The following is a 23,754-nucleotide window of genomic DNA, read 5'->3' on the forward strand; positions in this document are numbered from 1 at the left end:
TATCCAACTCTTATGTTTTCTCATATATACTTGTTACATATGAGTCGAATGTATTAGTTGTTAGTTGACACTTTGTAAGTACAGGGGTTAATTCCTTGTACATATGGTAAGTCGTGCACATGCCCGGGAATGCTTCCGCTATAGCTCAGAGCGTGACACTACTTCGCTTGCAATATTTTGAGTCTTTAATTTTGAAATTACTAAATTCCACTACCAAAACGATTTCTCTGTTGGGAAAAACAACTAAATCGACATAACGCTATGCCGCTATACGGATCAAATCTAACTTCTCATCTGCATATTACTACCTTTTCCATGAATTAATAAAACAAAAAAAAAAACAAATAAGATATTTATGCACACAAAAAGACTATACATCATTAGAAGTAATACTTGCTTAAAATAAAACTCTAGGTGAATCACCAAAGTTCACTCATTTAACACTCTTCAATTTTATATATATATATATATATATATATATATATATATATATATATATATATATATATATATATATGCAAGAATTAATGTAGATGCATCATCAATCCCAAAATAGAAACAAACTAATTAGTGTAATATGGTAACCTTGTACACTCATTGTATATACTCCAATTTTGATAATAAGAGATGCAAAGCCAGCTCATCTAGTCATTTTTTAAAAAGAAAAGTTATTGCCTGCACCGAGTGTACGTATCATGCAACATTATTAGAATCTACTGATATACAAAAATTAATAACTATTTATCAATAATAATTATTGAAATTGTACTTAACCACTTAAATAAAAAAAAAATATGCACTTTACTTTCCTAAAAAACTTATATCGTCAGCATTTAACCTGTCAGATAAAACAAATTATGAACTTCATACCCCTTTAAGAAAAATAAATAAATAAAAAATGAAAGCATATTTGGTCATTTCACTATTTTTTTAACACTATAAGCTAAAAAGTTTTAATTTTTTGAGAGAATGATTATTTGCATTTTAGCCTTTAAATTCTTATATTTTATTTCTTTTTGATACTGCAAGTACCGTATGCCTTACAAAACACCATGAGCCCCGAATTTCAGCACACATGGATGTTCGTACCTTTGACCTCATGATCGGCTACCGAATACCTTATAATGAAACTTCTACTAGTGGTTTAGTAGATTGATTTTGAATTAAATCACATCTAAATATACATAGTAATTAATGCACTAAGTGCAGGTAATAATTTTTCATTACGTATAGTATTTTGTCTCATATGCATAAACCAAACGTGAAACCTTTCCTGTTCTACTTCTTGCTCACTTTTTTATGGTCTCAATTCCCCTCACATTACCTCATACTCATCTTCTTAGAAGAAAGGTAGAGGCAACATGTCTCCAAGCTCTCTCATCTCCACAATGCATAGCATCTTAGAAGTGCTTTTGCTTTCGCTTCTGCTTCTGCTTTTGCTTCTTACGAAAGCTACGAAAGCTAGCCGTACAGAAGTAAAGAAATTTCCGGGGTTCGATGGCGAGCTTCCTTCCAAGCACTACGCGGGGTAAGAGTAATATTACTAGAAAAGAATAGTATCTGCATGTTTTGCTATAATTGGAGTCTATTTAGCATCACACTGGTTTAGGGTTTTCTTCAATCACAATTAACTGCAATTGAGTTTTTGGCAAATCAGAAAGACTGAAGCTTCGATTGTAGTGGGTGGGGAGGCAAAATACGATTTTGAAGCCCTTTTGATCCAATTATAAAGAGTAGATATTGGAAAATTTGAAATAGTTTATTGTAAATAGCTCTAGAGAAATAGCGAAATCTGCCGGTTCGGAACTCGATCACTTCTCAGATAGGGGGACAAGAATACCACTAGCCCAAGATCTACACTACACTAGAGAAGGTAGGACAAGAGCAACGGAGAACTAAGTAACAACTTTTCTTTTTTTTGTTAAATTACAGAAAACCCTTTGTCAAAATCCGATTTTTCACTTTTCTCTCCTGTCATTTAAAAACCTACACTTTGTCCCCTTGTAAAATAAAAAATGTTCACAAGGGGGTACGGTGTGAACTGTGATGATAAAATGACCATTTTGTCCCTCATCATTTTGCCCCTCATCTTATTTACAGGAAAGAAGCCGAGGACATTTTTGGTATAAAAAATTATTATATAATAATATTTTATAAACGAAACCCTAACGGATTACTAATGGCAGGAGTAAAGTGAACATTTTTCATTTTACAAGGGGGCAGAGTGTAGGTTTTTAAATGACAGGAGGGGAAAGTGAAAAATCGGGTTTTGACATGAGAGTTTTATGTAATTTGGCCCTTTTTTTTTATTGAAATAGAAAGACTCTTACACATCTAAGCTAAGTCTACAAAGGTGGTTAAATATTACTAAGTGCATGTGTTCTCATATAGAGTGCATGATTGCTGCTTGTATAAACTAATAAGGGAATTGGTGGGTTCAAGAGAATTGGCTCTTGACTCGAAGATTTAAGAAATAGGAATATGAAAGGGTGTATAAATGTTGGAAAAGATGGCATAATTATGAATAGTTGTTGAGTATTAGAATACATATATAGTTGAAGTCCGCATGCATGAATGGTTTTGGATCATGTGAGTTGCAAGAAGAAATTATAAGAACGCATGCAAGTACATAATTTACTTAAACAAAAGAAAATAAAATTCACTTTAAAAGTTTGACACTCACCTTTAAAGTGAGTTTTTGGAGATGATCCGAGCTTTCTAGTTTGAATAGTCCTTTCGAAAGCGATTTGGTGAAGGTATCCACACAATTGTCCTTGCTTTGAACAACCAATACATGAATAATGTTTTGAAAAACATTCTCACGGATGAAGTGATGCTCTATCTCAATATGGTTTGAGTGCACGTGACAAATTGATTGGATGCAAGTTTTATTGCACTTTGATTGTCACCATGAATTGTGGTAGGAGTAGGAATTGATGAATGACATCCTCGACAAACAGCTGCACCCAAACACATTCTTGAGCAGTCAATGATGATGCCTTGTATTTGGCCTTCATAGTGAAGAGTGACACTGAGTCTTGTTTTTTGCTACACTAAAAGATAGCCGTAGATGCATATGTAAATATATAGCCCGATGAAGATCGTCGATCACCCAAATCCCCTCTTGCATCTGCATAACCTTGCAATATAAAAGAAACTCCATTCTTGAAAAGGAAGCCAAAATCAAGAGTATAATAACCATATGTTAGTATCTACTTTGCTAATTCGAAGTGAGGCTTCCTGGGGATTGCATGTAATGTCTCACAAGACCGACGACAAATGCAACGTCTGATCTTGTTATAGTCAAGTAAATAAGACTTCCAACAAGTGCCTAGTATGGTTGATGGTTTGGGAGAAGCTTGCCTTCATCTTGCCATAACTTTATATTGGTATCAAGTGGAGTAGAGCATCACTTCCCACTTATTATGCCAAACCTTCAAACAATGTTTTGAGCATAGCCTTTGATGGAAGAAAAATCTCATTCTCCACTTTCTCCACCTCCAACCCAAGAAAATGGTGAAGCTCACCTAAGTCCTTTATTTCGAGCCAAATAGAGAGCTTGACCCGAAGTCGTGCAAATTCTCCATTAGTATAATATCGGTGATGATCATGTCGTCCGCATAAAAGAGAACAATAATATGTAAACTCCCAACTTTCTTGATAAACAAGCTAGAATTGGAATTAGATGCAAACTAACCACGAAATTCTAAATACTCGGCAATTTTACCGTGCTATGCCCTTGGCGCTTGTTTCAACCCATAAAGAGCCTTATTGAGCATGCAAACACTGGATGAATTTCCAAAATATAGTCCAGGGGTTGTTCTATGTAGATGTTTTTGTTAATCTTACCTTATAAGAATACATTCTTCATGTCAAATTGTCATAGCTTTCAATTAAGACTAGTGGCAAAAGAAATCACCATGCGAATGAAAGTCATTTAAGCAATGGGGTTGGAGGTTTCTTCATAATCTTCACCATACTTTGGTGAAAACCCTCTCGATACAAGTCAAGCTTCGTTGTGCTTCACTTTGTAAACCCATTTGTAAATGATTTGCTCCACATCTCTAGATTTTGGAATAAGATACCACATTTCGTTCTTGATAATGCCCTCATTTTTTCATCCATAGCATTATGCTATTCTTTCACACCATGTGCTTTTCTAAAATAAGAAGATTCAAGCTCATCAATAGGACAAGCAATATACCAGTAGGGAGCCAACTTCACAATTTTCTTTTGTGAATGCCGAAGTGATAGCACCTCCTTTTCTTGAACTTCTACTTGATGTTCTTCGTTATCATGAATCCCCTTGGATTTCGCTCCCCTTCCAACATAGAAACCGAAGTAGCCAATAGAGGAGCACTAGAGAGAACTCGCTTGTTTTTGCTTAATTGAGGCACAGTCTCTACTTGCGTATGACTCGTCACCTCCATCATTGAAGTGAATTGAGAAAGGTAGTAAGAAGATAACTCATCAAATACCACATCCCTTAAGACCACAGACTTTTTAGCAAGATTTAAATGCCCATCGGCACGGACTGTATCTATCGTGCCGTATCGTGCCAACAAGATATATCGGCACGATACAGCCCCCGTGCCAATGGCACAACTCAAAACCCTCTATTCTTTAAATTAGTAAGTAATTTTCTCAATAAAGTTCAAAAGATTTGATAAAAATACGTAATAAAAAGATAAAATATTTTGTTGCTAAAGAAAATAAATATTTCATGCTATTATGTGTCGGCACATATGAATTTTTTATGACTGGCACGTATCGGCACGACCCGGCACGCACCGTGCCAGCGAGTTTCCGGCACTACTCCGTGCCACGACACTTAAATCCTTGCTTTTTAGTCTCTGGTTCCCTATATGCAGTTCCATCCTTTCTTTCTTTTGACATAGTTAATGAAAACACACTTCTTAACTTTAGGATATTTGGAAAATGAACATAACAAGTAGAACCAAAATCTTTAAGGTGCTTAACATTAGGTTTCTCACGCACATCAACTCAAAGGAAAACTTGAAGTTGCTTAACATTAGGTAGTACACTGTTTTTGGGAACATGGAACCCACCTAGAAGAATAGCTCTAAGATGGTAGAGAACGATGCACTCGGACCTCCTCAACGGCACCCACTCCAATAGGGAATCCGACAAAAAACCCACAGCAAAAATTCTAAAGAATCCTGCTCCTAAAATACAGTAGATCCCTATCATCTATTGTGAAAATCATGCCTTGAAAATCCCAATCAACTTAATAAAATATTTGATACCAATCTTCAATACAATGTGAAGGAGAAAATGGGCGTGTGTCGTCAATCGTCTCCAGTCACCCCTTTCTCCCTCCTCTCTCTTTAGCATGAAACGAAGGATCGAAGTAGAGAAGAAGAAATGACAAAGAAGATCTTGTCCAAAATATGTAAGTCCACAATGCAAAAAAGGCCCTCAGTGTATCAAATATTCCAATCTCAGCCAAAATCTGATGTTTTGGGCACCCGAAACCATCTTTTGAGCGCTCAAAACCTCAAATTCGAGGTATTTCGGACATACCCTCGTGCACTTGACTGACTGATCTCGTTGTAATTATGCGTAGAACTAGTTTGGGCGCCCGGACCCTGCACCCGAATTCTTGCTAAGTCACCTTGCACACAAGTGCACCCTGAAACAAGTCAAATCAACTTCACCTACTTTTCGAACTGCTACAATACCTAAAATCGGGTGCCCACATCAAGGCTTGGAACACATATGGATCCACCCTATTGGGCGCCCTCAAGTGAGGTCCAAAGTCACCTCAGCCCGAAATAGTACTATTGGGCGCCCTAATCACTTTTCAGGCATCCGAATAGTCACCAAATACTCAAATTAGTCCAGAATCTAGTTCTTGACTCGTTTACGCGTCAATTTTGTGCTAAAACAATTCCAACTTAGTTCAGAATTCTAAAAACATGTTAACTAATAACTCATACTACAACCTTGCCTATTTGTCAAGATTCAGTACACCACAATTATACTTTCTTGCCTTTTTGATGAGTTCCCTAAACAAAAGAGCATTTCATATATTAGAACGGTAAAATTTACTGAGAGGCGGACATCGTTTCTCCTTCGCTTTTGATTTTATTGGAAGCTTCACTTTGTTTTCACTTGAGGACATATGTTGGATGCTACCACCTGAATTTCTTGATTATTTAGTATTTTATAGTGGACAAATTTGGTTCACTTGGCTTTTGTCATAACAATTATCTAGTAGCATTTATTACTTAATCATATTTTTTTTACAGGTATATTACAGTTGGTAGCGAATTTCCAAGAAGACATATATACTACTATTTTGCTCTTTCGGAAAGAAATCCTATTGAAGATCCTATTACTTTATGGATAAATGGAGGTCCTGGATGTTCAGCATTTAGCGGACTTGTGCAGTTAATGGGTAGGACCTGTAACTCATATTTTACTTATTTTCTTTCTTTGTTTTCATCAATGTTCTAAAAACTAACTTAGCAATCAAACTAGTAATGTAAAAGGTTTAGAAGAGGTTTTAACCGGGTTGAATCATGGCGAACCATATTACAGAAGATAGTTTTTTTTTCCCATATCGTACTGCTTCTAAATTTATAACCATTCATCAATTTCGATGGGTGGTTAGGGTGAGAGAGAGAGGAGAGAAATTGGGGAGAAATTGAGTGTCTTAATTTCTCTTCTCTTTGAATTTCTTCATAATTTTTCTTCTCTCTATCAACCTAATCGCCCATTGAAATTGATAGATGATTAGGAATTTAGGAGCACAAAGGCTGCTGTGCTCCTAATAGCATAGTAGCCATGCTCTCTCTCTCTAGTATGCTAATAGCATAGTAGCCCTGCTCTCTCTCTAGTATGCTAATAGCATAGTAGCCCTGCTCTCTCTAATATGCTAATAGCATAGTAGCCCTGCTCTCTCTAGTATACTAATAAAATTGAATATTTTCATATGAGCATAATTTGCTATTTTACTCATAACTAATTAGAATATTATAATTTTTGTATAGATATATAAGACTAAATTCCAAAATGATAATATTATATTAGAGATATTAAGTTGTTAATATCCGGGGAACATTGTCATTTTGCATAAAAGTGCATGAATAAAATTTATTTGATATTTTTAATCTTAAACTTACCATATTAACCCTTAATTTTACATTCACAATATCACATGGCTTGATTGAATTGATCAGGTCCCTTTAAGATAATGGATAATCCTATTCATGTTAAAGATCTTGGAATGATTAAGCGAAATCCTTTCTCATGGACAAAGGTATGTTATACTTTAGGTTTTATGCATAAAGTATTGTTACTATTATTTTACTGTATTAAACATTACAAATAACAAAAATACCATTTCCTTTATAAAACACAAAAAATATGTCATTCTATTATTTTCTTAACCACTGATATATCTGTATTCTTTGCACATTTGTATGTTTTACAATAATTACATTTGTATTTGTCACGCCCGAGGCTTGACCGAAAGTAGCCCCAGTGGCGTACCAAGATTTGCCATGTGCATAGGACTCCCCCTTCACACATGACAAATAACAATAACCAATTCATGCAAGAAACAAGAGTTTCATATGAGTTGAGTATCAAAGGATAATGCTACTATTCTATTACAACCAAGTTCCAAACAAACTACTACAAATTTGATCAAAATATTACAACTCTATCAAATGACAAAGTTCTACATAGGGTTTCACCTCAAACAGTAACACAAAATGATGGTTGGGGAGCTAGCTATAGCACAACACCCTTACCACAATCACGTATAGAGAAAGAAGGAACACTAAAAATCAAGCAACATAGGGGCGTGAGAACTACATAAAATAGTTTTTAATAGATACAATCGCTATGCAAAGTGCTTTATCCACTAGATCTATTAGAAGCATAATACTGAAGAATGAAATACAAGGTACTAAAACAACATATACTTATAACACGAAAAATCAACTATCGTGCCTCTACAATAGCACAGTATGTCAATCATTATCTCTATATGCATCAGTTTACATGATTATAAGTTGACTACTCATTAACTAATTATTTCGACCAATACAAAGTCCATTTAAGCTTGCATCTTGCCTAATTGGATGTCAAACAGTTACACACGAATCCATATCGATAATCAACAACTAGGGGAAGGGGAACAATTGCATTATCACTAGACTATACGTCCGAAGGACCACTACTTGTAAGAAGCAACCCTCACAAGTTAAGTGCTCATTAAGCTCACCTTGGCTATTGCAAACTATAATCACATAATCAACTTACTATGCCACAATGGAAACACATATGAAGGTTTTCTATCTATATTAGCATTTTGTTGAATATTTAATGTGTGTTTTCATGATTCGAGCTCTACATGTTATATTACATATCCAATTGTTATTACGCCACTATGACATGCTCTCTAAGTGTGTTTCATCAAAGAGAATAAATAACCAACAATTACAAAGCATGCACATATAGATCTTCCATCATGTTCGACCTTGGAAACAAGGGTTTTCTACTTATGTCCATAAATCATTAAATAATAGAAAATTTCTACTTGAACTAAGATTTCTCATGCAACATAAAGTAGAAAGATAACTATAAACAAGAGGTAGAAGATATAGAGAAAGATCACCAATTTCGGAGACTCAAAACCCATCGATTCTAAAGAGAAGATCGTCGAAAATCCAAATGAAGTTGTTGAGTCCACCAAACAATCCTATAAGAGGGTTTGTAACCTATCAATTTTATCTAGAAGTCTTCTTAATAAAAGTTCCAAATCTAAACCCTAAAATCCATGTTCCACAAATTTTTTAAAAACTTTCAAAACTAGACTATTTAAAGTTGAAAGGAACAAGAACTCACTTCTTCCAAACTCTATTTTCTAGATTCAAGTTTTTGGATCTAGGGTTGGGCTCTCCATGAACTCTTCCACCACTTTTCTTACTCCAACTCCAAGCATGGGATGAGGTTGAGCTTGCAAAATGAGAGAGGAAGTGGAAGTGGAGATTTAAGAGAGAAAACAAATAGTGGAGAGAGGAAGGAAGAAGAAGATAATAGAGAAGGTGGAGAGAGTGTTTTCTTGCGAGAAATAAGGGAAAGGGAAAGAGAGATTAGGGTACTTATAGTTGCAACATTATCCCCTCGAAATCCAGCCTGTATATAGGTGAGTAACGATACTCGACCTTGAGTACTAGAACTTCCTCTTAGTGCCGGTACACCTCGAAGTTCCACAAAACTCAAGAGTTACAACAACAAAAATAGCTCAAGAAATATGGTACTCTACCTCGGGTACCGCTTCAGGCAGAGTTCAGCAGGACCTAAATGTTCTCCCGTTGAAATTCCTATCAAGTACCGGTTGCCCCTAAACTTTAGTACAGGTATTCAAGTTTTGCAAGATATCGTCACTGGGAGATGTTTACTATGGAATTTTATCAAAGAAATATCAGGGTTAAGAGATTCACGTGAGAAAATGAAAAGTTCGGGACACTTTAGAGATTATTTGGATAGTCATGGAACAGCATATAGATTTCCCTTGTTACTAAGCAAATGATCCTATTGCTAACATTTTTCATCAAAATATTCTCTCCAACCATAGCTACACAGAAGAACTCTAAAATTTCCAAAACGCATTCCTCTCCTCCAAATCTAAACTCAAACACAAATTAAAATCTACATCTCACAGGAAAAACTCCTAACCTACCATCCAATTCCAAGAAATGGGTTGAATCGCGCATTCTCCATGCCTCCCAAACTTGGTATTTAAACTTAGAACCAAAAATAATGGATTAAAAAAAAAAGAAAAAAAAAACAAACCAGAAAACAAGTGGATTCTTCTCGAGGCGTCGATGTCAAAATCCTCCTCCCTGCTTGCCTTCCTCCTTCGCCGCCGGAGACCGGGGAGTTGTTGCCGGTCTCCGGCAACAACTCGCCGAAGAAGGGTTTAGAAGGCGGTGCGCCGACTTGGAGGGACACGGTGGCGACGACGACGCGAGGAAGGCATGTATTCAAAAGAGGCGGGCAAACCTTTGTTTTGGGTGGGGGGAGAGAGTGGAGGGAGATGAAAAGCCTAATAAAAAAGGGGCAGGGGGATTTTAATAATAATTAATTAGTAAGCTTTTGTTTTGTTTCCCGCCTTATAAATAGCGACCCTAAACCTAGTACCGATAATTTTTTTTTTTTTTAAAGAGAAAGATAGTATGCTATCCGTTTCGTTTATTTTATTTAAAAAAAAATTTAGCTGAAAATATAAATTAATTTGGATTCGAACTTAGGTCTCGGGTACCAACCACCAAGCCCTTTTTGCCACTTGCGTTAGGGACGGTCGGTGCATCAGTAAAATTTTGACTGTAGAAAGCATTGGCATAGGCATTTTTTTTTTTTGTAGTTCGGAGAAATGGCCAACCTATAGGTTTAGTTTTGGAACTTTATTTTTCGTGCCATTTTCATACCAAATCAGTTTCAATTCAACTCAATTCTTCCAAAACCTCACAAATGGCATCAAAGGCCATTCTACACTGAATCTTTGCAATTTACAAAATTTAGTATACTACAATTTTTTGCCATTTTTTTTTCATGATTTTTGCATCAATTTTTAGTGGGGAGAAAGGAAATGAGAAAGGGAAAGAGTGGTCCGCTGCGGAAAAAGAAAAGATTAGCCCATTTTGCAGGAAACACCTGCACGTATGAGAAATTGCAATTTTAGTCCAATTCTGACCTAAGGAGCTTATTTGGAGTCTTTCAGAATGTCAGTTTAGGCTCGAATTGCACAGACACTCAACTAAAATTAATTAGTAGTAATTTACTATAACTTTTTGGATTTGGACCACTTTTGACCACCAAAAATCCTACCAAATAGAATTTTCTATAGATTATGGATACGCTTCATTTTCACTGCTCGGATATCTGAATGATGGAACTTTAAATTTAGTCCCAATAAATTAAAACCAGGGACTTCACAAAGTTTCATAATTTTTTCCACTGTTAATTTTCAGCCGAATTATTAACAATAAACATTTTAGGGTACTTAATTCATAGAAATTTTCAAAATTTTCATTTTCGTTTCGCTTTCGGCAGAAATCATTCTAGATTATCTTTTACTCTCCCGAACTCTTTCTAATCATATGTCATACAACTCTTATATTCATTTTGTCTGTTTGGCTAAAGTTCTTTATACTATAAGTTTGTTAAAAGATTGATTCTTTAATGTGTTTCAAGGTATCCAGCATAATTTTCGTGGATTCTCCAGCAGGGACAGGGTATTCTTATGCAGACAAAGAAGAAGATTATGTCACAGATGACACTAAAACAGTATTGGATTTATATGACTTCATAATAAATGTTAGATTTATGATCATTGTCTTATTTCGTTAACATTTCTTTGCAATTTCGTCACAAAAATATTTTAGTATTTCATATAAGTCCCTCAAAACTTGCTTTGCATGATAGTCCCTAAATCATCATCAATTGCCTTGCTAGTTCCCTAATTTATTCTTAATAATATTTTTTAAGAAATGTACTAATACGTCACAAAAGTATTTGGAGAATATATATATATATAGATGGTTAGAGAGNTTAGAGAGAAGAGAATAGAGAAAATATACTAAAGGCAAATGGGCATTATTCATTTAGTCAGCTGGATTAGAAAAACTTCGTAGTACTAGTACACACTAATCGCAATGGGGCTGGCAATCCAGCTCGCTATTGGTGGGCAGCTTGTGTTCGGCTCGAAATTAACTCGAAACCGATTGCTCATTTAATAAACAAGTTGAATACGGTTGAAATTTTATCTCGAAATCTTAACAAGCCGAGCACGAACTAGAGTCAACTCACTTATGTTCAGCTCGATATAGCTTGAATATATATATGTATACAGGGCCTTCGGTATTATAGTCTCGTTTTCGATCATAGGATGTTCAAATCAACGATCCACACTATTAAAACTGATATAAGGTATTTGAAATTTTTAGAAATAAAATTTTATATTTTTTCTACATAGTTACTTTATGATCAAACCATTTCAAATTTATCAATTCTCAATAGTTACTATGGCGAATTTGCAGTTTAACGGTGTAGAAGATTCTAAATTTATTCAAATTTTGATAGAAAATATTTTAAATTATCCAAATCAAGGTCAACATCCTTGATCTTGAGTTCAAAAGTCCTATCCTCAAATTTTAAAGATTATTTAATTTCCACCATTCTTTTTACATGATTTATTTACTGAGTAAACGATGTTGAAAAAAATTAAAATTTTATTCCTAAGAACTTCATATACCTCAGATCATATTTGACGGTGTGGATCTTTGATTTGAATACCCTATGATCGAAAACAAGACTATAGTACATGAGCTCCGATACTATAGATAGTATAGTAGCCTCATTATTTATATATATATATATATATAGAGAGAGAGAGAGAGAGAGAGAGAGAGAGAGAGAGAGAGAGAGAAAGAGAGAGAGAGTGAGAGAGCAGGGCTACTACGACGCTATTAGGAGCACAGTAACTTTTGTGCTCCTAAGTTCCTAACCATCCATTAATTTCAATGGGCATTTAGGGTGAGAGAGAGAAAAAAAATTAGGAAGAAATTCAAAGAGAAGAAATTCAAATAGAAGATAAATTAAGACACTCAATTTCTACCCAATTTATCTAGTTTGTTGTTTGCGAGCCAACTTGCGTTCGGCTCGTTAATAAATGAGACGAACATGAGCTAGATTTTTCAGCTCTATATTTTAACGAGCCATGCAGCTCGTGTTCAGCTCGTTTAATAAACGAACGAATACGAGTCGGTCCTAACTCGCTTTTGTTTAGCTCATTGATAGCCCTAAAATCACAGTGATGTAAAAGACTATCATGCAAATAGTAAACTTTGAGAAACCTGTGTGCAAGAAAATATGATTTCAAGGACTGATATTTAAAAAAGAATTTGTTTAATAAGTGGAATTGTTTAACTAATATTTTCGGTTTTTTCTTTTTAGTGGTTCTCCAAGTATTCTGAGTTCATCTTAAATCCTTTCTACTTGGCTGGGTGCTCCTACAGTGGTGTGGTAGTGCCAATGCTCGCACAAGAGATAATGAATGGTAAACATATTTAATGATGCATTACATTCAACTCTTATTTCAAAAGATTTAGGCAAACATATACGAAAATAATCTAAATTGTGGTCTCTTCAAAAGGAAATTTGAAACTCGAACAATTTTGATTCTACTACTTGACGTTCGTTCAATTATTTTGTCCTGTAATGTACCGAACTTTGGCTAAAGTGACAAAGTGCAGATTAAATCATGATAAAAGCGTGGTGTGTAGATGTATGGATGCATTGGGTGTGGACAATAATCTCATATCAAATAAATTGAAAGATTGGGTAATGCAATCCAATCTGTCGAACATATAGTAGTTATTTTCAAATAAGGGTGTGTTTGTTTGGCCGTAAACTATACCGAATTTACTTTTCGGCTTGAAATATTATTTTTTGTGTGTTTGTTTAGCCGTAAAGAAAATTTTCGAAAAACTATTTTTATAGATTTGAGAAAAATGGAGTGTTTTGTTTTCCACCGATTTTCGACGGAAAACGAAAACTCAAGCTGCCTAAATCCTTTTTCCTTCATTTCTTTTCACCAAACTAAATAAATGTGAATTTTTTCCTCTCAACCAAATAAATATTCATGAAAAATTACTTCTTTTTTTTTCCTACAAACCAAATATTACGAAACATAAAACTTTTTTTCCCACTAAAAATATTTTCTACAAAAAACCATGGTTCACAGTTTTATGTACGACCAAACACCCCGTAACCGAAAGTTTCTATTAAATCCACATGCTTTAAAAGTTTTATGAGTTTAGTGCACGCGATGAAATCTACATTGCTTATATGATGGTAACAACTAACAATTTCTTTAAAATTCGTGATGTTTACAATTTTTGTACATGCATACTTATCTTTTGTCAGGAAATGAAGAAGGTATTAGAACGAAGTTAAACTTTAAGGTATGTTTTAGAATTTTTGTTTCCTAAGTTCCAAAAAAAAAAAATTAAGTGATAAATCTCTATCGTTTTTTCTCTATATTTTTTGACTTATCCAATCATTTATATATATATTTGGTGATCTTAGGGTTACTCACTAGGAAACGCTGCAATTGACATAAACATAGAGAATAACGCAGCAGTGACTTATGCATATCAGCTCGGACTCATATCAGATGAGCTATATAAGGTCATTTCTTTGTAATCAAATAATGATACTACATTCATTTATGACATTTTATTTTTATTTTTATTCATATTGTTGGTTTAAATGGGTCAGCATTCTATCCTGTAGTGGGAGGTTAGGTTAATTAGGTTGAGTTATATTCCAAATGACTAGGGGCGAATTGGGCCGAATCACAATAGAAACCCATTGGCGTTGTGTTTATACACTTTTAAGTGAATTAGCTATATATTTCTAACAAGAGTAATGCTTCTATACTTTTCTTTTTTTGGTTACCGTTCATTCACGCGTATTCAACGGCTCAGATTTAGTTTTTTTTTAAATTGTGACCTGCAATAGCAGGTCACTTTGGGACAGGTACCGGTTACCAGGTACCTCAAAAAAGAATATTTTTGTCTTTTAATACATGAGCAATTTAGTCATTTTACATCTACTATATTTTCAAAATTTTTATTTTTTCTTTGTTTCCTTTTTCTCTCTCTATCTTTCCTTTCATAATTTAGCATTTTATATAAGAAAATTTTCAAATGATTTGACAATATGATCATTGAATTTAAACTTTAAATAGTAATATGAAATTCCTCTAATTTAAATTTCACTTTTAAATTTAAAATTTAATATTATATTCAAATTTATATTTTAAAAATTTAAGTTTCATATAAATACTTTGAAATATGGTAAACAGAAATAATTGTTTGAATTCTAGTCTTCTGGTTTAGGTTTGGTTTTGGGTTTCGAAAAATTGGTCAGTTTTGAATTTGGATATGGATTTTTGAAATCCGTCGAGTTCGGAAATAAGTTTTGTGATTGTTAGTCAGATTCGAATTCAAATTCCTAACTATTTTTTTTCTCACCAATAATTCTAATCTTTTTAATTTATATGTTTAAAATTATATTTAAAATATTTATTAGCTCTAACAGTTAAATTATCATTCTGTTTAAAATATTTATTATCTTTACCGGTTCCAAATTGTTCTTAATGTTATTCGGTTCAATAGGTTAAAATCAGATTCTTGATAGAATAGGTCAAAGTCTGATCAGTCAAATCAATCGGTTCAATCTAGTTTTTAAATCATTGAATTTAAAATTTAAATAGTAATATGAAATTCCTCTAGAGAAATCTAGTTGTAGAAATCTTACTCTCTAAGTTTTTTATGCATTACGTTTTAAACTGGTGCGAATAAACTGTATTTTAAATCTTGGTAGAAATTTAGTTTTTAAATAGTAATATGAAATTCCTCTAATTTAAATTTCACTTTTAAATTTTAAGTATTTAATTTTTAAAATTTAAATTCATCGTATTTAGAAATAAAACTATTTCTAAAATTTCTATAATTTAAATTAATGCATAATTTGAGAAACACTAAAACATTTAAAGTAGATTCCTAAATTAATGCCTAATAATTGCATAAATTTGGTTAATCAATTAATTTCCTAAATTAGTGTTAATTAATGCATAAATTTAGGACCTCAATTAATTAAAAGTTTCTTTAAATATTGTATTATTTAATTACCAAACTAACCTTGAATAAAATAATCCTTTTACCTGCTAAGTATTAAAGTTACATTTTTACCCTCTATTAATCAACGGTTAAGATCTTTTTTATTTTTTTTTTAAAAAAGTACCGAATCATTTCTCTTCTAACAATTAGAGCCTTTGGGATTAATGGTTAATGCCAACGATTCGACGAGTGATATTAGAGCTAGAGGTCACGGATTCGATGGCCAGCATCTTGTCTTATAACGGGAGGTCAGGTTAGGTCGAGCCATGTTCAAAATAGCGTGAGGTTGGTTGGGCCGAGTTACAATCAAAACCCGACTCGTGGGTGTGCTATGACTATACGCTTTAAGTGAATTGGTAGTATATTTCTAACAGCAAGAGCTTTTGGGATTAATGGTTAGCGTCTACGATCCGACACACATCACCATTACTTTTTTCTCTATTAATAAGAAAAATAATTTCAAATCCATTTAAATTTTTCTAATTTTAAATTGTCATATTAAATTTAAAAAGCTACGACTTACTATATGAACAATAATTTGTTAGAATCAACCACACAATGTGAATTTGTTACGTGGTCTATTGAGGGTTAGAAACTTAGCAAAAATTCATTCTAGATAGTAAATTAAAACAAATTGATTATTCACATAATAAACTTTAATTTTATATATTATGCGTTGCAATCTATAGCAAAAGTTGACTATATGGCAATAGAGCTTATATGTTTCTTTACTAATAACTCATGAATAGAATTTGGCTAGCTCTTGTGGTGGCAAATATTGGGATAACGATCATCCGGAATGCTTGAGGAACTTAGAAAATTTTCATATGGTAAGAGTGAGATTTTAAATCATGCAGTTTTTTTTTTTTTAAAGATAACCTAAGTAAAATAATATTAATGGAAAGCCAAAATTTTTATTCGAAATTTATCGTTAATTTAGAATGCTTTGGTAAAAATGTATTGGTGTTACATGAACTTTTGCGATTTTGAAATAGGTACTTTCGTTTCAACAATTTTGATTTTCCTACTCAATCTTATACTCTTTTGGATTTGAAAAAGTGTTTTTAGAAAATTTTATCAAATTCTATTAGAGTTGAATTGTTAACAAAAAGAATTTTAAAAAATATTCTATCAAATAATAAAATATTTTATCAAACACTAAATGGTTTGTAAAAGAAAATTTTAGGTTTGATATATAAATTTTTATTATATTAATTTAATTATATATCTGTTTTTTTGCATGCAGCTAACCAAGGATGTTAACAAAGAGCATATTCTTTGTGCACCATGTCAGTATGGATTGGAAACATGCATGGAAACTACTGGATATGAATCTACAAAAATGTTCGATACCCTCTCCGAAGGAGAAAATTATGACATATATTGTCACGTTAGTACGATGTTTTACAAATTACTCGATGATAAAATATAGTTTTTATATAGTTTTTTTTCGCTCTATAATTTAGGAATTTCACCTTAAACATTATGAAACATTATGAAATGCTTTTTTTTCAAATATATTTGTTGATAGTCTAATTATTTTGGTAACAGAGTTTTGAAGTAACGCCACAAAGGCTCTTCAACTTGAGAACTACAAGGGAAGATCTCCATGCGAAGCCAGTAAGGGATTTTAATTTATTAATTGCAAAATGTGTTAAATTGCATATTACATCTATTATCACTGAGAATAATAATGGTATAGCTTTTACAATAAAATATTGATCTAATACTTGTTAGAGTGAGATCAGTTTTAAGTAGGTCAATTAACAAAATGGAGACTTTGTAAACATGGTATTTCATCTTGTGAAACTATGTATTAGATCTACAAAAATAATGAAATACTTTACAACGATCAGACACACTAGCAATAATAACTTGTTGGTCCAATCGGTTCAAAATGTTTAAGTCCAATTATTATCATTAGGGTCCATGGTGCCTTATATTCCTAACTGCAACTCCGTTCTCATTCAATATGGGACTACTGGGGTATCACAGACTTACCAAGTCTAGATCCTGACGTCCTCATTAATACTCACCCCATTTAGGTCCTAATGTCCTCGTCAATCCAAACACACATAGCTTAAGATCACCAAGCGATGTGAGGCTTACCCCACATATCTAGCTGGTGAATCTTCTCTAATACCAAATATAACAACTTGACCCACTAGCAATAATAACTGGTTGGATCCAAACCACTGGTCCCAAATACTTAAGCCTAATTATTAGTTCTAGAATCCATGGTGCCTTCTATTTCTAATCACAACCCCGGTTTCATTCGATGTAGGAGACTATTGGGGTGTTATATGCTTCATTATTTTAAGTTCACTAATGACAATAATATGATTACCAAGATAACTGTGACACCCCAATAGTCTCACATCGGATGAAAATGGGGTTTTCATTGGGTATATAAGAGAACTCAATCATAATAATAATAACCGGGCTTAAGCATTTTGAGTCGATGGTTTTGGTCCAACGAGTTATTATTACTGGTGGGTCGGATCGTTACATTTGGTATCATAGCTGGTTCACCAGCCGAAAATGTGAGATGAGTCTTGGCCGAGTCAAGGTTGGAATGACAGACTAAGCTAGGGGCGATGAATGATATGCGAAGTCAGGGTCGGAATGACAAGGCTAGCGAGGCAAGTCTCATATCGCCTGGTGATCCTGGGATGTGTGTTTGTTTAGGGTTGGTGTCACGCCCCGAGCCCGATCCCTTTTGGCCGGTTCGAGAGCGTCGACAGACGCCGAACGGACAGAGTTTTCCCCGTCCGCCCAAGGCTCAACACAAGTATCAATAGAGTGCAAATTTGCATAAGCGGAAGTATACACAATGGCTTGCACGAGAACAGGCAATAGCCAAGGTGAAGGAATTAACCATTCAGTATACAAGTAATATGACTAAATTTAAATCACATACATGTATCCAACTATAATCAAGTTCTGTCACATTCTTGCATCATTTTTTTTTACATCTCATTTCTCCCAAAATATAACTTTTGACATTTAAGGTAAATATCCTTTACATCATTCATTAAAGCAAGTTCATAATACTAAAATCATCAAATACAAAAGATGATAGTAAAGGGTATGCAACTACAAAATGGAATCCATCTCGGGCGGTCTCTACCTAGGGCGCGATGCCCTTACCGCGATCATCTGCCGGCTCGCTCGGTCCCGGCTCTGTGGAAATAGTGGGGTGAGAACTACAACAAAGTTTCCAGTGGGTTCGGCAACCAACCACGACTATCCCACTAGGTCTAATCAGGCATAATAGAAGAAAGAATAGATAATAACCAACTAACAAATGCAGCTAATATGCCTGAACGATAAATAAAACTATGCTCGATAGAATGCTCATGATGAATGCAAGATTAACTTTTCATTACCCAATCTCATGGCTAGCCCGTAGGTTTCGCCCTCACAAACTCACCAACCCAAATCCCTATTGTCGGGGAGATAACCGCTACGACCCGACGGGACCGCCCTCTGGGGAGATAACCGCTACGACGCAGTGATGACAACTCCGGAGCACATCGCCCGAGGGGGAGCTACCGCCCTCGAGCAGGACTATTAGGTGAGTACGATCAATCCTTAACTTTAAGGATTCCAAGTTCAATCCATTCCTTGACTCCAAGGAGAACCATGTTCATATGACCCTTAACTCTAAGGTGCATTTGTCATAATGTCACTAACCCAATTCACTTGCATTCTCTAACCTCTACTAGTGTCATGTACACTACTTGATCTTGTTCTTTGTCATTGATGCCACACTTGTTTTCTAGGTGCTATGTTCTTGTACTCATGCCACACTTTATGTCTATGTCAACATGTCACATTTGTTTACTAACCCTTCTAGGTTCTTGTCCTTTGTCATGCATATATAGGGTTACCAATTCTCATTCATTTACTACTATTTTTCAAGCATTAAAACTCATGTCATGCAATAGAAATTTACAATTAACCCTACTATACAACATGCTCAATATAAGTACATATGCTCAAATATGACGCTTTAGACATAAAAGGATTTCCGATGTCCTTGGAATGCACCACCCACCTTAGATGGTTACAAGGATGCTACAGTGAATTTCTTGGAATTTTCGAAGCCCTAATCCGCGTGCTGCGGCTATCTGTACGGAAAACGATGTTTTTGTAAATAACTTTGCGCACACTCGTCGGATTGTCGAACCGAGCGTTCCAACGCGTTTAAAATACCCTCAATTAGGTTTCTACACGATCAAAATAGATCGAAACCTCACTTGGGCAAAACCCCTCTTTGGGATGCCCTAACATGCCATTTTTGCATTTCCCCTAAATTGATCTCATTGCTAAGCAAAAGAAAGCTTAGATACACATGGGAAGCTCTCTAATAAGGTTTTCAAGCTTTTAGAACCATCCCTAGGGCATCTACTTTGAGCCCTAGAGATCCACCATGAGAGGGGTCCAAGACAACCATGGATTTCATGGTTTCAAGGTCCCTAGAGGGTTTCCTCACTTGTAGAGAGATCAAAACCCAAAAATCTAAGGTCTAAACCCAAACCCTAAACTCATTTTTGCATAAGGACTCACCTTTGCCCAAGCTCCACCCAAGCCTTCTTGTTGGAGAGCTTCTAGAGCCACCCAAGCCTCCAAATCCACCTTCTCCAAGCTTTTCTCCTTCTTCTCCAAGCCCTAGCCCAAGCTTTTAGAGAGGGAAAGAGAGGAAATCAGAGGGAGAGGAGAGGAGATGGGTTTTGCTGTGAAAATGGGAGAGGAATAGGCCAAATAACATGTTGTGACATTTGCAATTAGGCCCCTCAACTTAATTCTGTAGCAGACTTCACCCCTGCTGCCAGAGCCCCTGTGTACCGGTACACGGATTTGTGTACCGGTACGGGCCTGCGCAGAAGCCCAAACCCAAGAGCAGACCCTCTCGGTTGCGCAGTTTGTGTACCGGTACACGGGTCCCGTACCGGTACACCTTCACGCAGACTCAAACCCGAGAGCAACCAGTGCTCGGGTCGCTTGCTGTACCGGTACAGCCATCATGGCGTACCGGTACACAATGCTCCAGATTTCAGGTTTGGCTCCGATTCGACTCTACTACGCGCCGATCGATGCCAAACTCATACTAATACCTCTTTAACTCATTTTTGCCCTTCCAAACGTGTTGGAATGCAAAATGGAACTCACCAATACATTTCTCTCGACACTTTAACCAATTTGATTAAGGTTCGATTATCGTTTTCGGGTTTCGATACGTTACAGTTGGCGAGTACGTCGGGGTCTAAACGGGGGGAGTCTGTGACACCCCAATAGTCTCATATCGGATGGGAATGGGGTTGTCATTGGATATATGAGAGGATTTCATCCTAGTAATAATAACTAGGTTTGGGCCAGTGGATTTCGCCTAATGAGTTATTATTGCTAGCGGGTCGGGTCGTTACAATAATAAAAAGTATAAACCCTAGGGATGCCTAAAACACCTATATATGGTGTTTTTCTTTAGGCGAATCATCTTGTAAATTTCTCAAGATGTTTTCACTTAAAAAGATTTAAGAGAAATGGAGAGTAGTTGGCTATTGAGACTCAACAATAAAAATAAGAATTTTGCTAAAAAAAGTTCATTTGAAATGGGGAGTAAATATTGTTGAAATTCTATATTAGAATATCTAGACTAAACAATTAATTAATTAATAATATATATATATTTTAATTAATTAATAATATATATATATTTTTAATTAATTAATAATATATATATGTTTTTTATACTTTCTAATGATTTGATTCTGGGATAAAAACGTCAAAATTATGTTTTTTTGTTTTTTTCAGAGAGATAGGTAGCATGCTACCCATTTCGTTTATTTCATTTTAGAAATAAACTTAGCTAGAAATGTGAATCAACTAGGATTCCAAGGCCCAAGCCCTTTGCCACTTGCGCTACGGATGGTCGGTACGTTAAAATTATGTTGATTAACATGACATATTCGTATATCTAAATACATTGAAATTTGTTAATTTCAGCCGAAGGTCTCGAAACAAACTGAGAAACAATCAAAATTATTAAAAAAAATTTAAAAACTACGCTCTTACACTGTATCTCGGAACAAACTAATGTGTATTTTTAGATTAAGTCAAGGTTTATAATAAATGTCGAAGGTATTTTCTGAATGAAATCTTTCGACAATAATGAAGCAACATACACCAATTTCGAATGCAAAGTACTTACTAAAGGCCCCTATTAAAAATTTAAAAATATCTCAGTAAAGTATCTGACTTTTGCTATTCTCGTCGGAAACTCATATTGTATTTCTTTATGTATAGCTATATTCAAAAGTAGAATTCAATGTTGTTTTTAATGGTAATAGGGCGTTTTGTGATAATCATGAATTTAATTTTCAGATTGAAGTATCAGGACCATGGGAAAGATGTTCAAAGCGTATCCAATATCAAAGAAACGTTTTGAGTTTGACACAATATCATTTGAATCTCACATCTAAAGGGTGTCGAGCATTTTTCTATAGGTATGTATGTAATGTACATGAAGATTTCTTTTCGTTTCTAACAAATCAATTAATATAACTTTGTATATAATGCATAAATTCGAGTGCGCTATGAAGTATTAAAAAAAATATCAAAAAGTAGAGCAAGGATAATTTTGTTAGGCCACAAAAATTTTCAAAATATTAATACGATCGGATTCTAACTAATAACTAATGAACAGAAGCATGACAAATACAATTTAGGCATGCTTATTGAAAAAACATTGTCACGAAGATCACCATATAGTTTTAAGTTCAATGTTGAATATTTTATATTGATTTAAAAATTTATTATCTAGCAATATTTATGAATACGTCTAACTGACTAACTTTAAATCTGGTAAAAATTATATTTACAATTCTCATGAAAAGATCTAGTAAAGTAATTCTAACCGATATCAAAAGGAGGCTTCGGGTTATTATGCAGTTTTGTAAATACCATCTATCCAACAAGCATTGCAAGCTAAAAGCAAAAAGTGTTTAAGGTAGTAATTGTTTATTATTATTGCAATTTAGGTATTGTTCTATTCGTTGCATATGTGTAATAAAGTTTATCATGCACCCATAGGTTTCCACATAAAAACTACTTATAATTTGAAGTTGACCTCATTTGCTAGAAGATTTGGAAGGTTTTCTAAAGAGAATAGAGTGCAATGAATGTAAATTTTATTTGGGAACTTTGAGTATAAAATAATGTTGGCAATTTTTAGAAGATTTGAAATAGAAAAGTTTCGCAGTAAGAAGTGTTTTATAAATTCAAAACAAGGCCATATATGGACAAGATATAAATGTCACATTTAGTTTATATTTAATTTAATTCTCTATTTATAATAATAGGTTTACAGATTTATAAGCTGCTTTTAATTTAATATATTTGCAACTTTTGTATGACAAAATTATGAAATGAGTAGTCTAAGCCACTAGAAGACAAGCAATTTTTTATCTTATGATGTCCCCAAAGCTCTAAATTGGAAAAATTGTCAAAATACAATTGTAATGATATTTGTTGTCATAATTGAATTAGTTTTTCATATTAATACTCTCCTGTATTAGCTAGTCATTCAACAATAGTTTGTAAAACTATTATAATATATGATTATATTACTTATTGCTCTTTTGATGATCCCAAAAGATTTATTCGATTATTTTACACATTATTTATACTAATTTTCAAAATATTAATTTTACTTTAGCTAAAGTTTGATTAATATGAAAGATTGCATTACTCAATCTGCTTATCTTTTGTTGATCCAAAAGTTTGAAAACTTGCATCTATATACTATAATTGATATATTATAATTAAATTAGGATAATTTTTTCATGATTTTCTCAGTTTTAAATTGATTTTTAATTAAGTAATATAAATTTATTTTTTGCCATTTAGTGGGGATCATGATATGATCCTTCCTTATACCGCAACACTTGAATGGATCAAAACTTTAAACTATTCAGAGATTGAGAAGTGGCACCCGTGGTTCGTGGATGATCGAATAGCTGGGTAA

At 34.1% G+C, this 23,754-nt stretch overlaps 1 protein-coding gene across 1 annotated transcript; it reads left to right on the forward strand.

Annotated features, from left to right (window-relative positions):
* Positions 1,261–23,754, forward strand: LOC109726749 (serine carboxypeptidase-like 20). Its single transcript, XM_020256535.1, has 12 exons — positions 1,261–1,528; positions 6,273–6,421; positions 7,206–7,285; positions 11,233–11,355; positions 12,994–13,096; positions 13,966–14,003; positions 14,128–14,229; positions 16,475–16,555; positions 16,972–17,115; positions 17,277–17,345; positions 22,113–22,234; positions 23,637–23,754. The coding sequence occupies exons 1-12, from the start codon at positions 1,362–1,364 to the stop codon at positions 23,752–23,754; spliced, it is 1,296 nt and encodes a 431-aa protein (XP_020112124.1). The 5' UTR covers positions 1,261–1,361.

Source organism: Ananas comosus, linkage group 21 (genome assembly GCF_001540865.1).
Source record: "Ananas comosus cultivar F153 linkage group 21, ASM154086v1, whole genome shotgun sequence".
Lineage (NCBI taxonomy): Eukaryota > Viridiplantae > Streptophyta > Magnoliopsida > Poales > Bromeliaceae > Ananas > Ananas comosus.

Excerpts from the sequence above, each read along its gene's own strand:
- LOC109726749 (XM_020256535.1), top strand. The coding sequence starts at position 1,362 with ATGTCTCCAAGCTCTCTCATCTCCACAATGCATAGCATCTTAGAAGTG. Across the intron at positions 16,556-16,971 it reads ACTTAGAAAATTTTCATATG|CTAACCAAGGATGTTAACAA; the intron begins GTAAGAGTGAGA and ends TTTTGCATGCAG. Across the intron at positions 17,346-22,112 it reads AAGATCTCCATGCGAAGCCA|ATTGAAGTATCAGGACCATG; the intron begins GTAAGGGATTTT and ends TTTAATTTTCAG.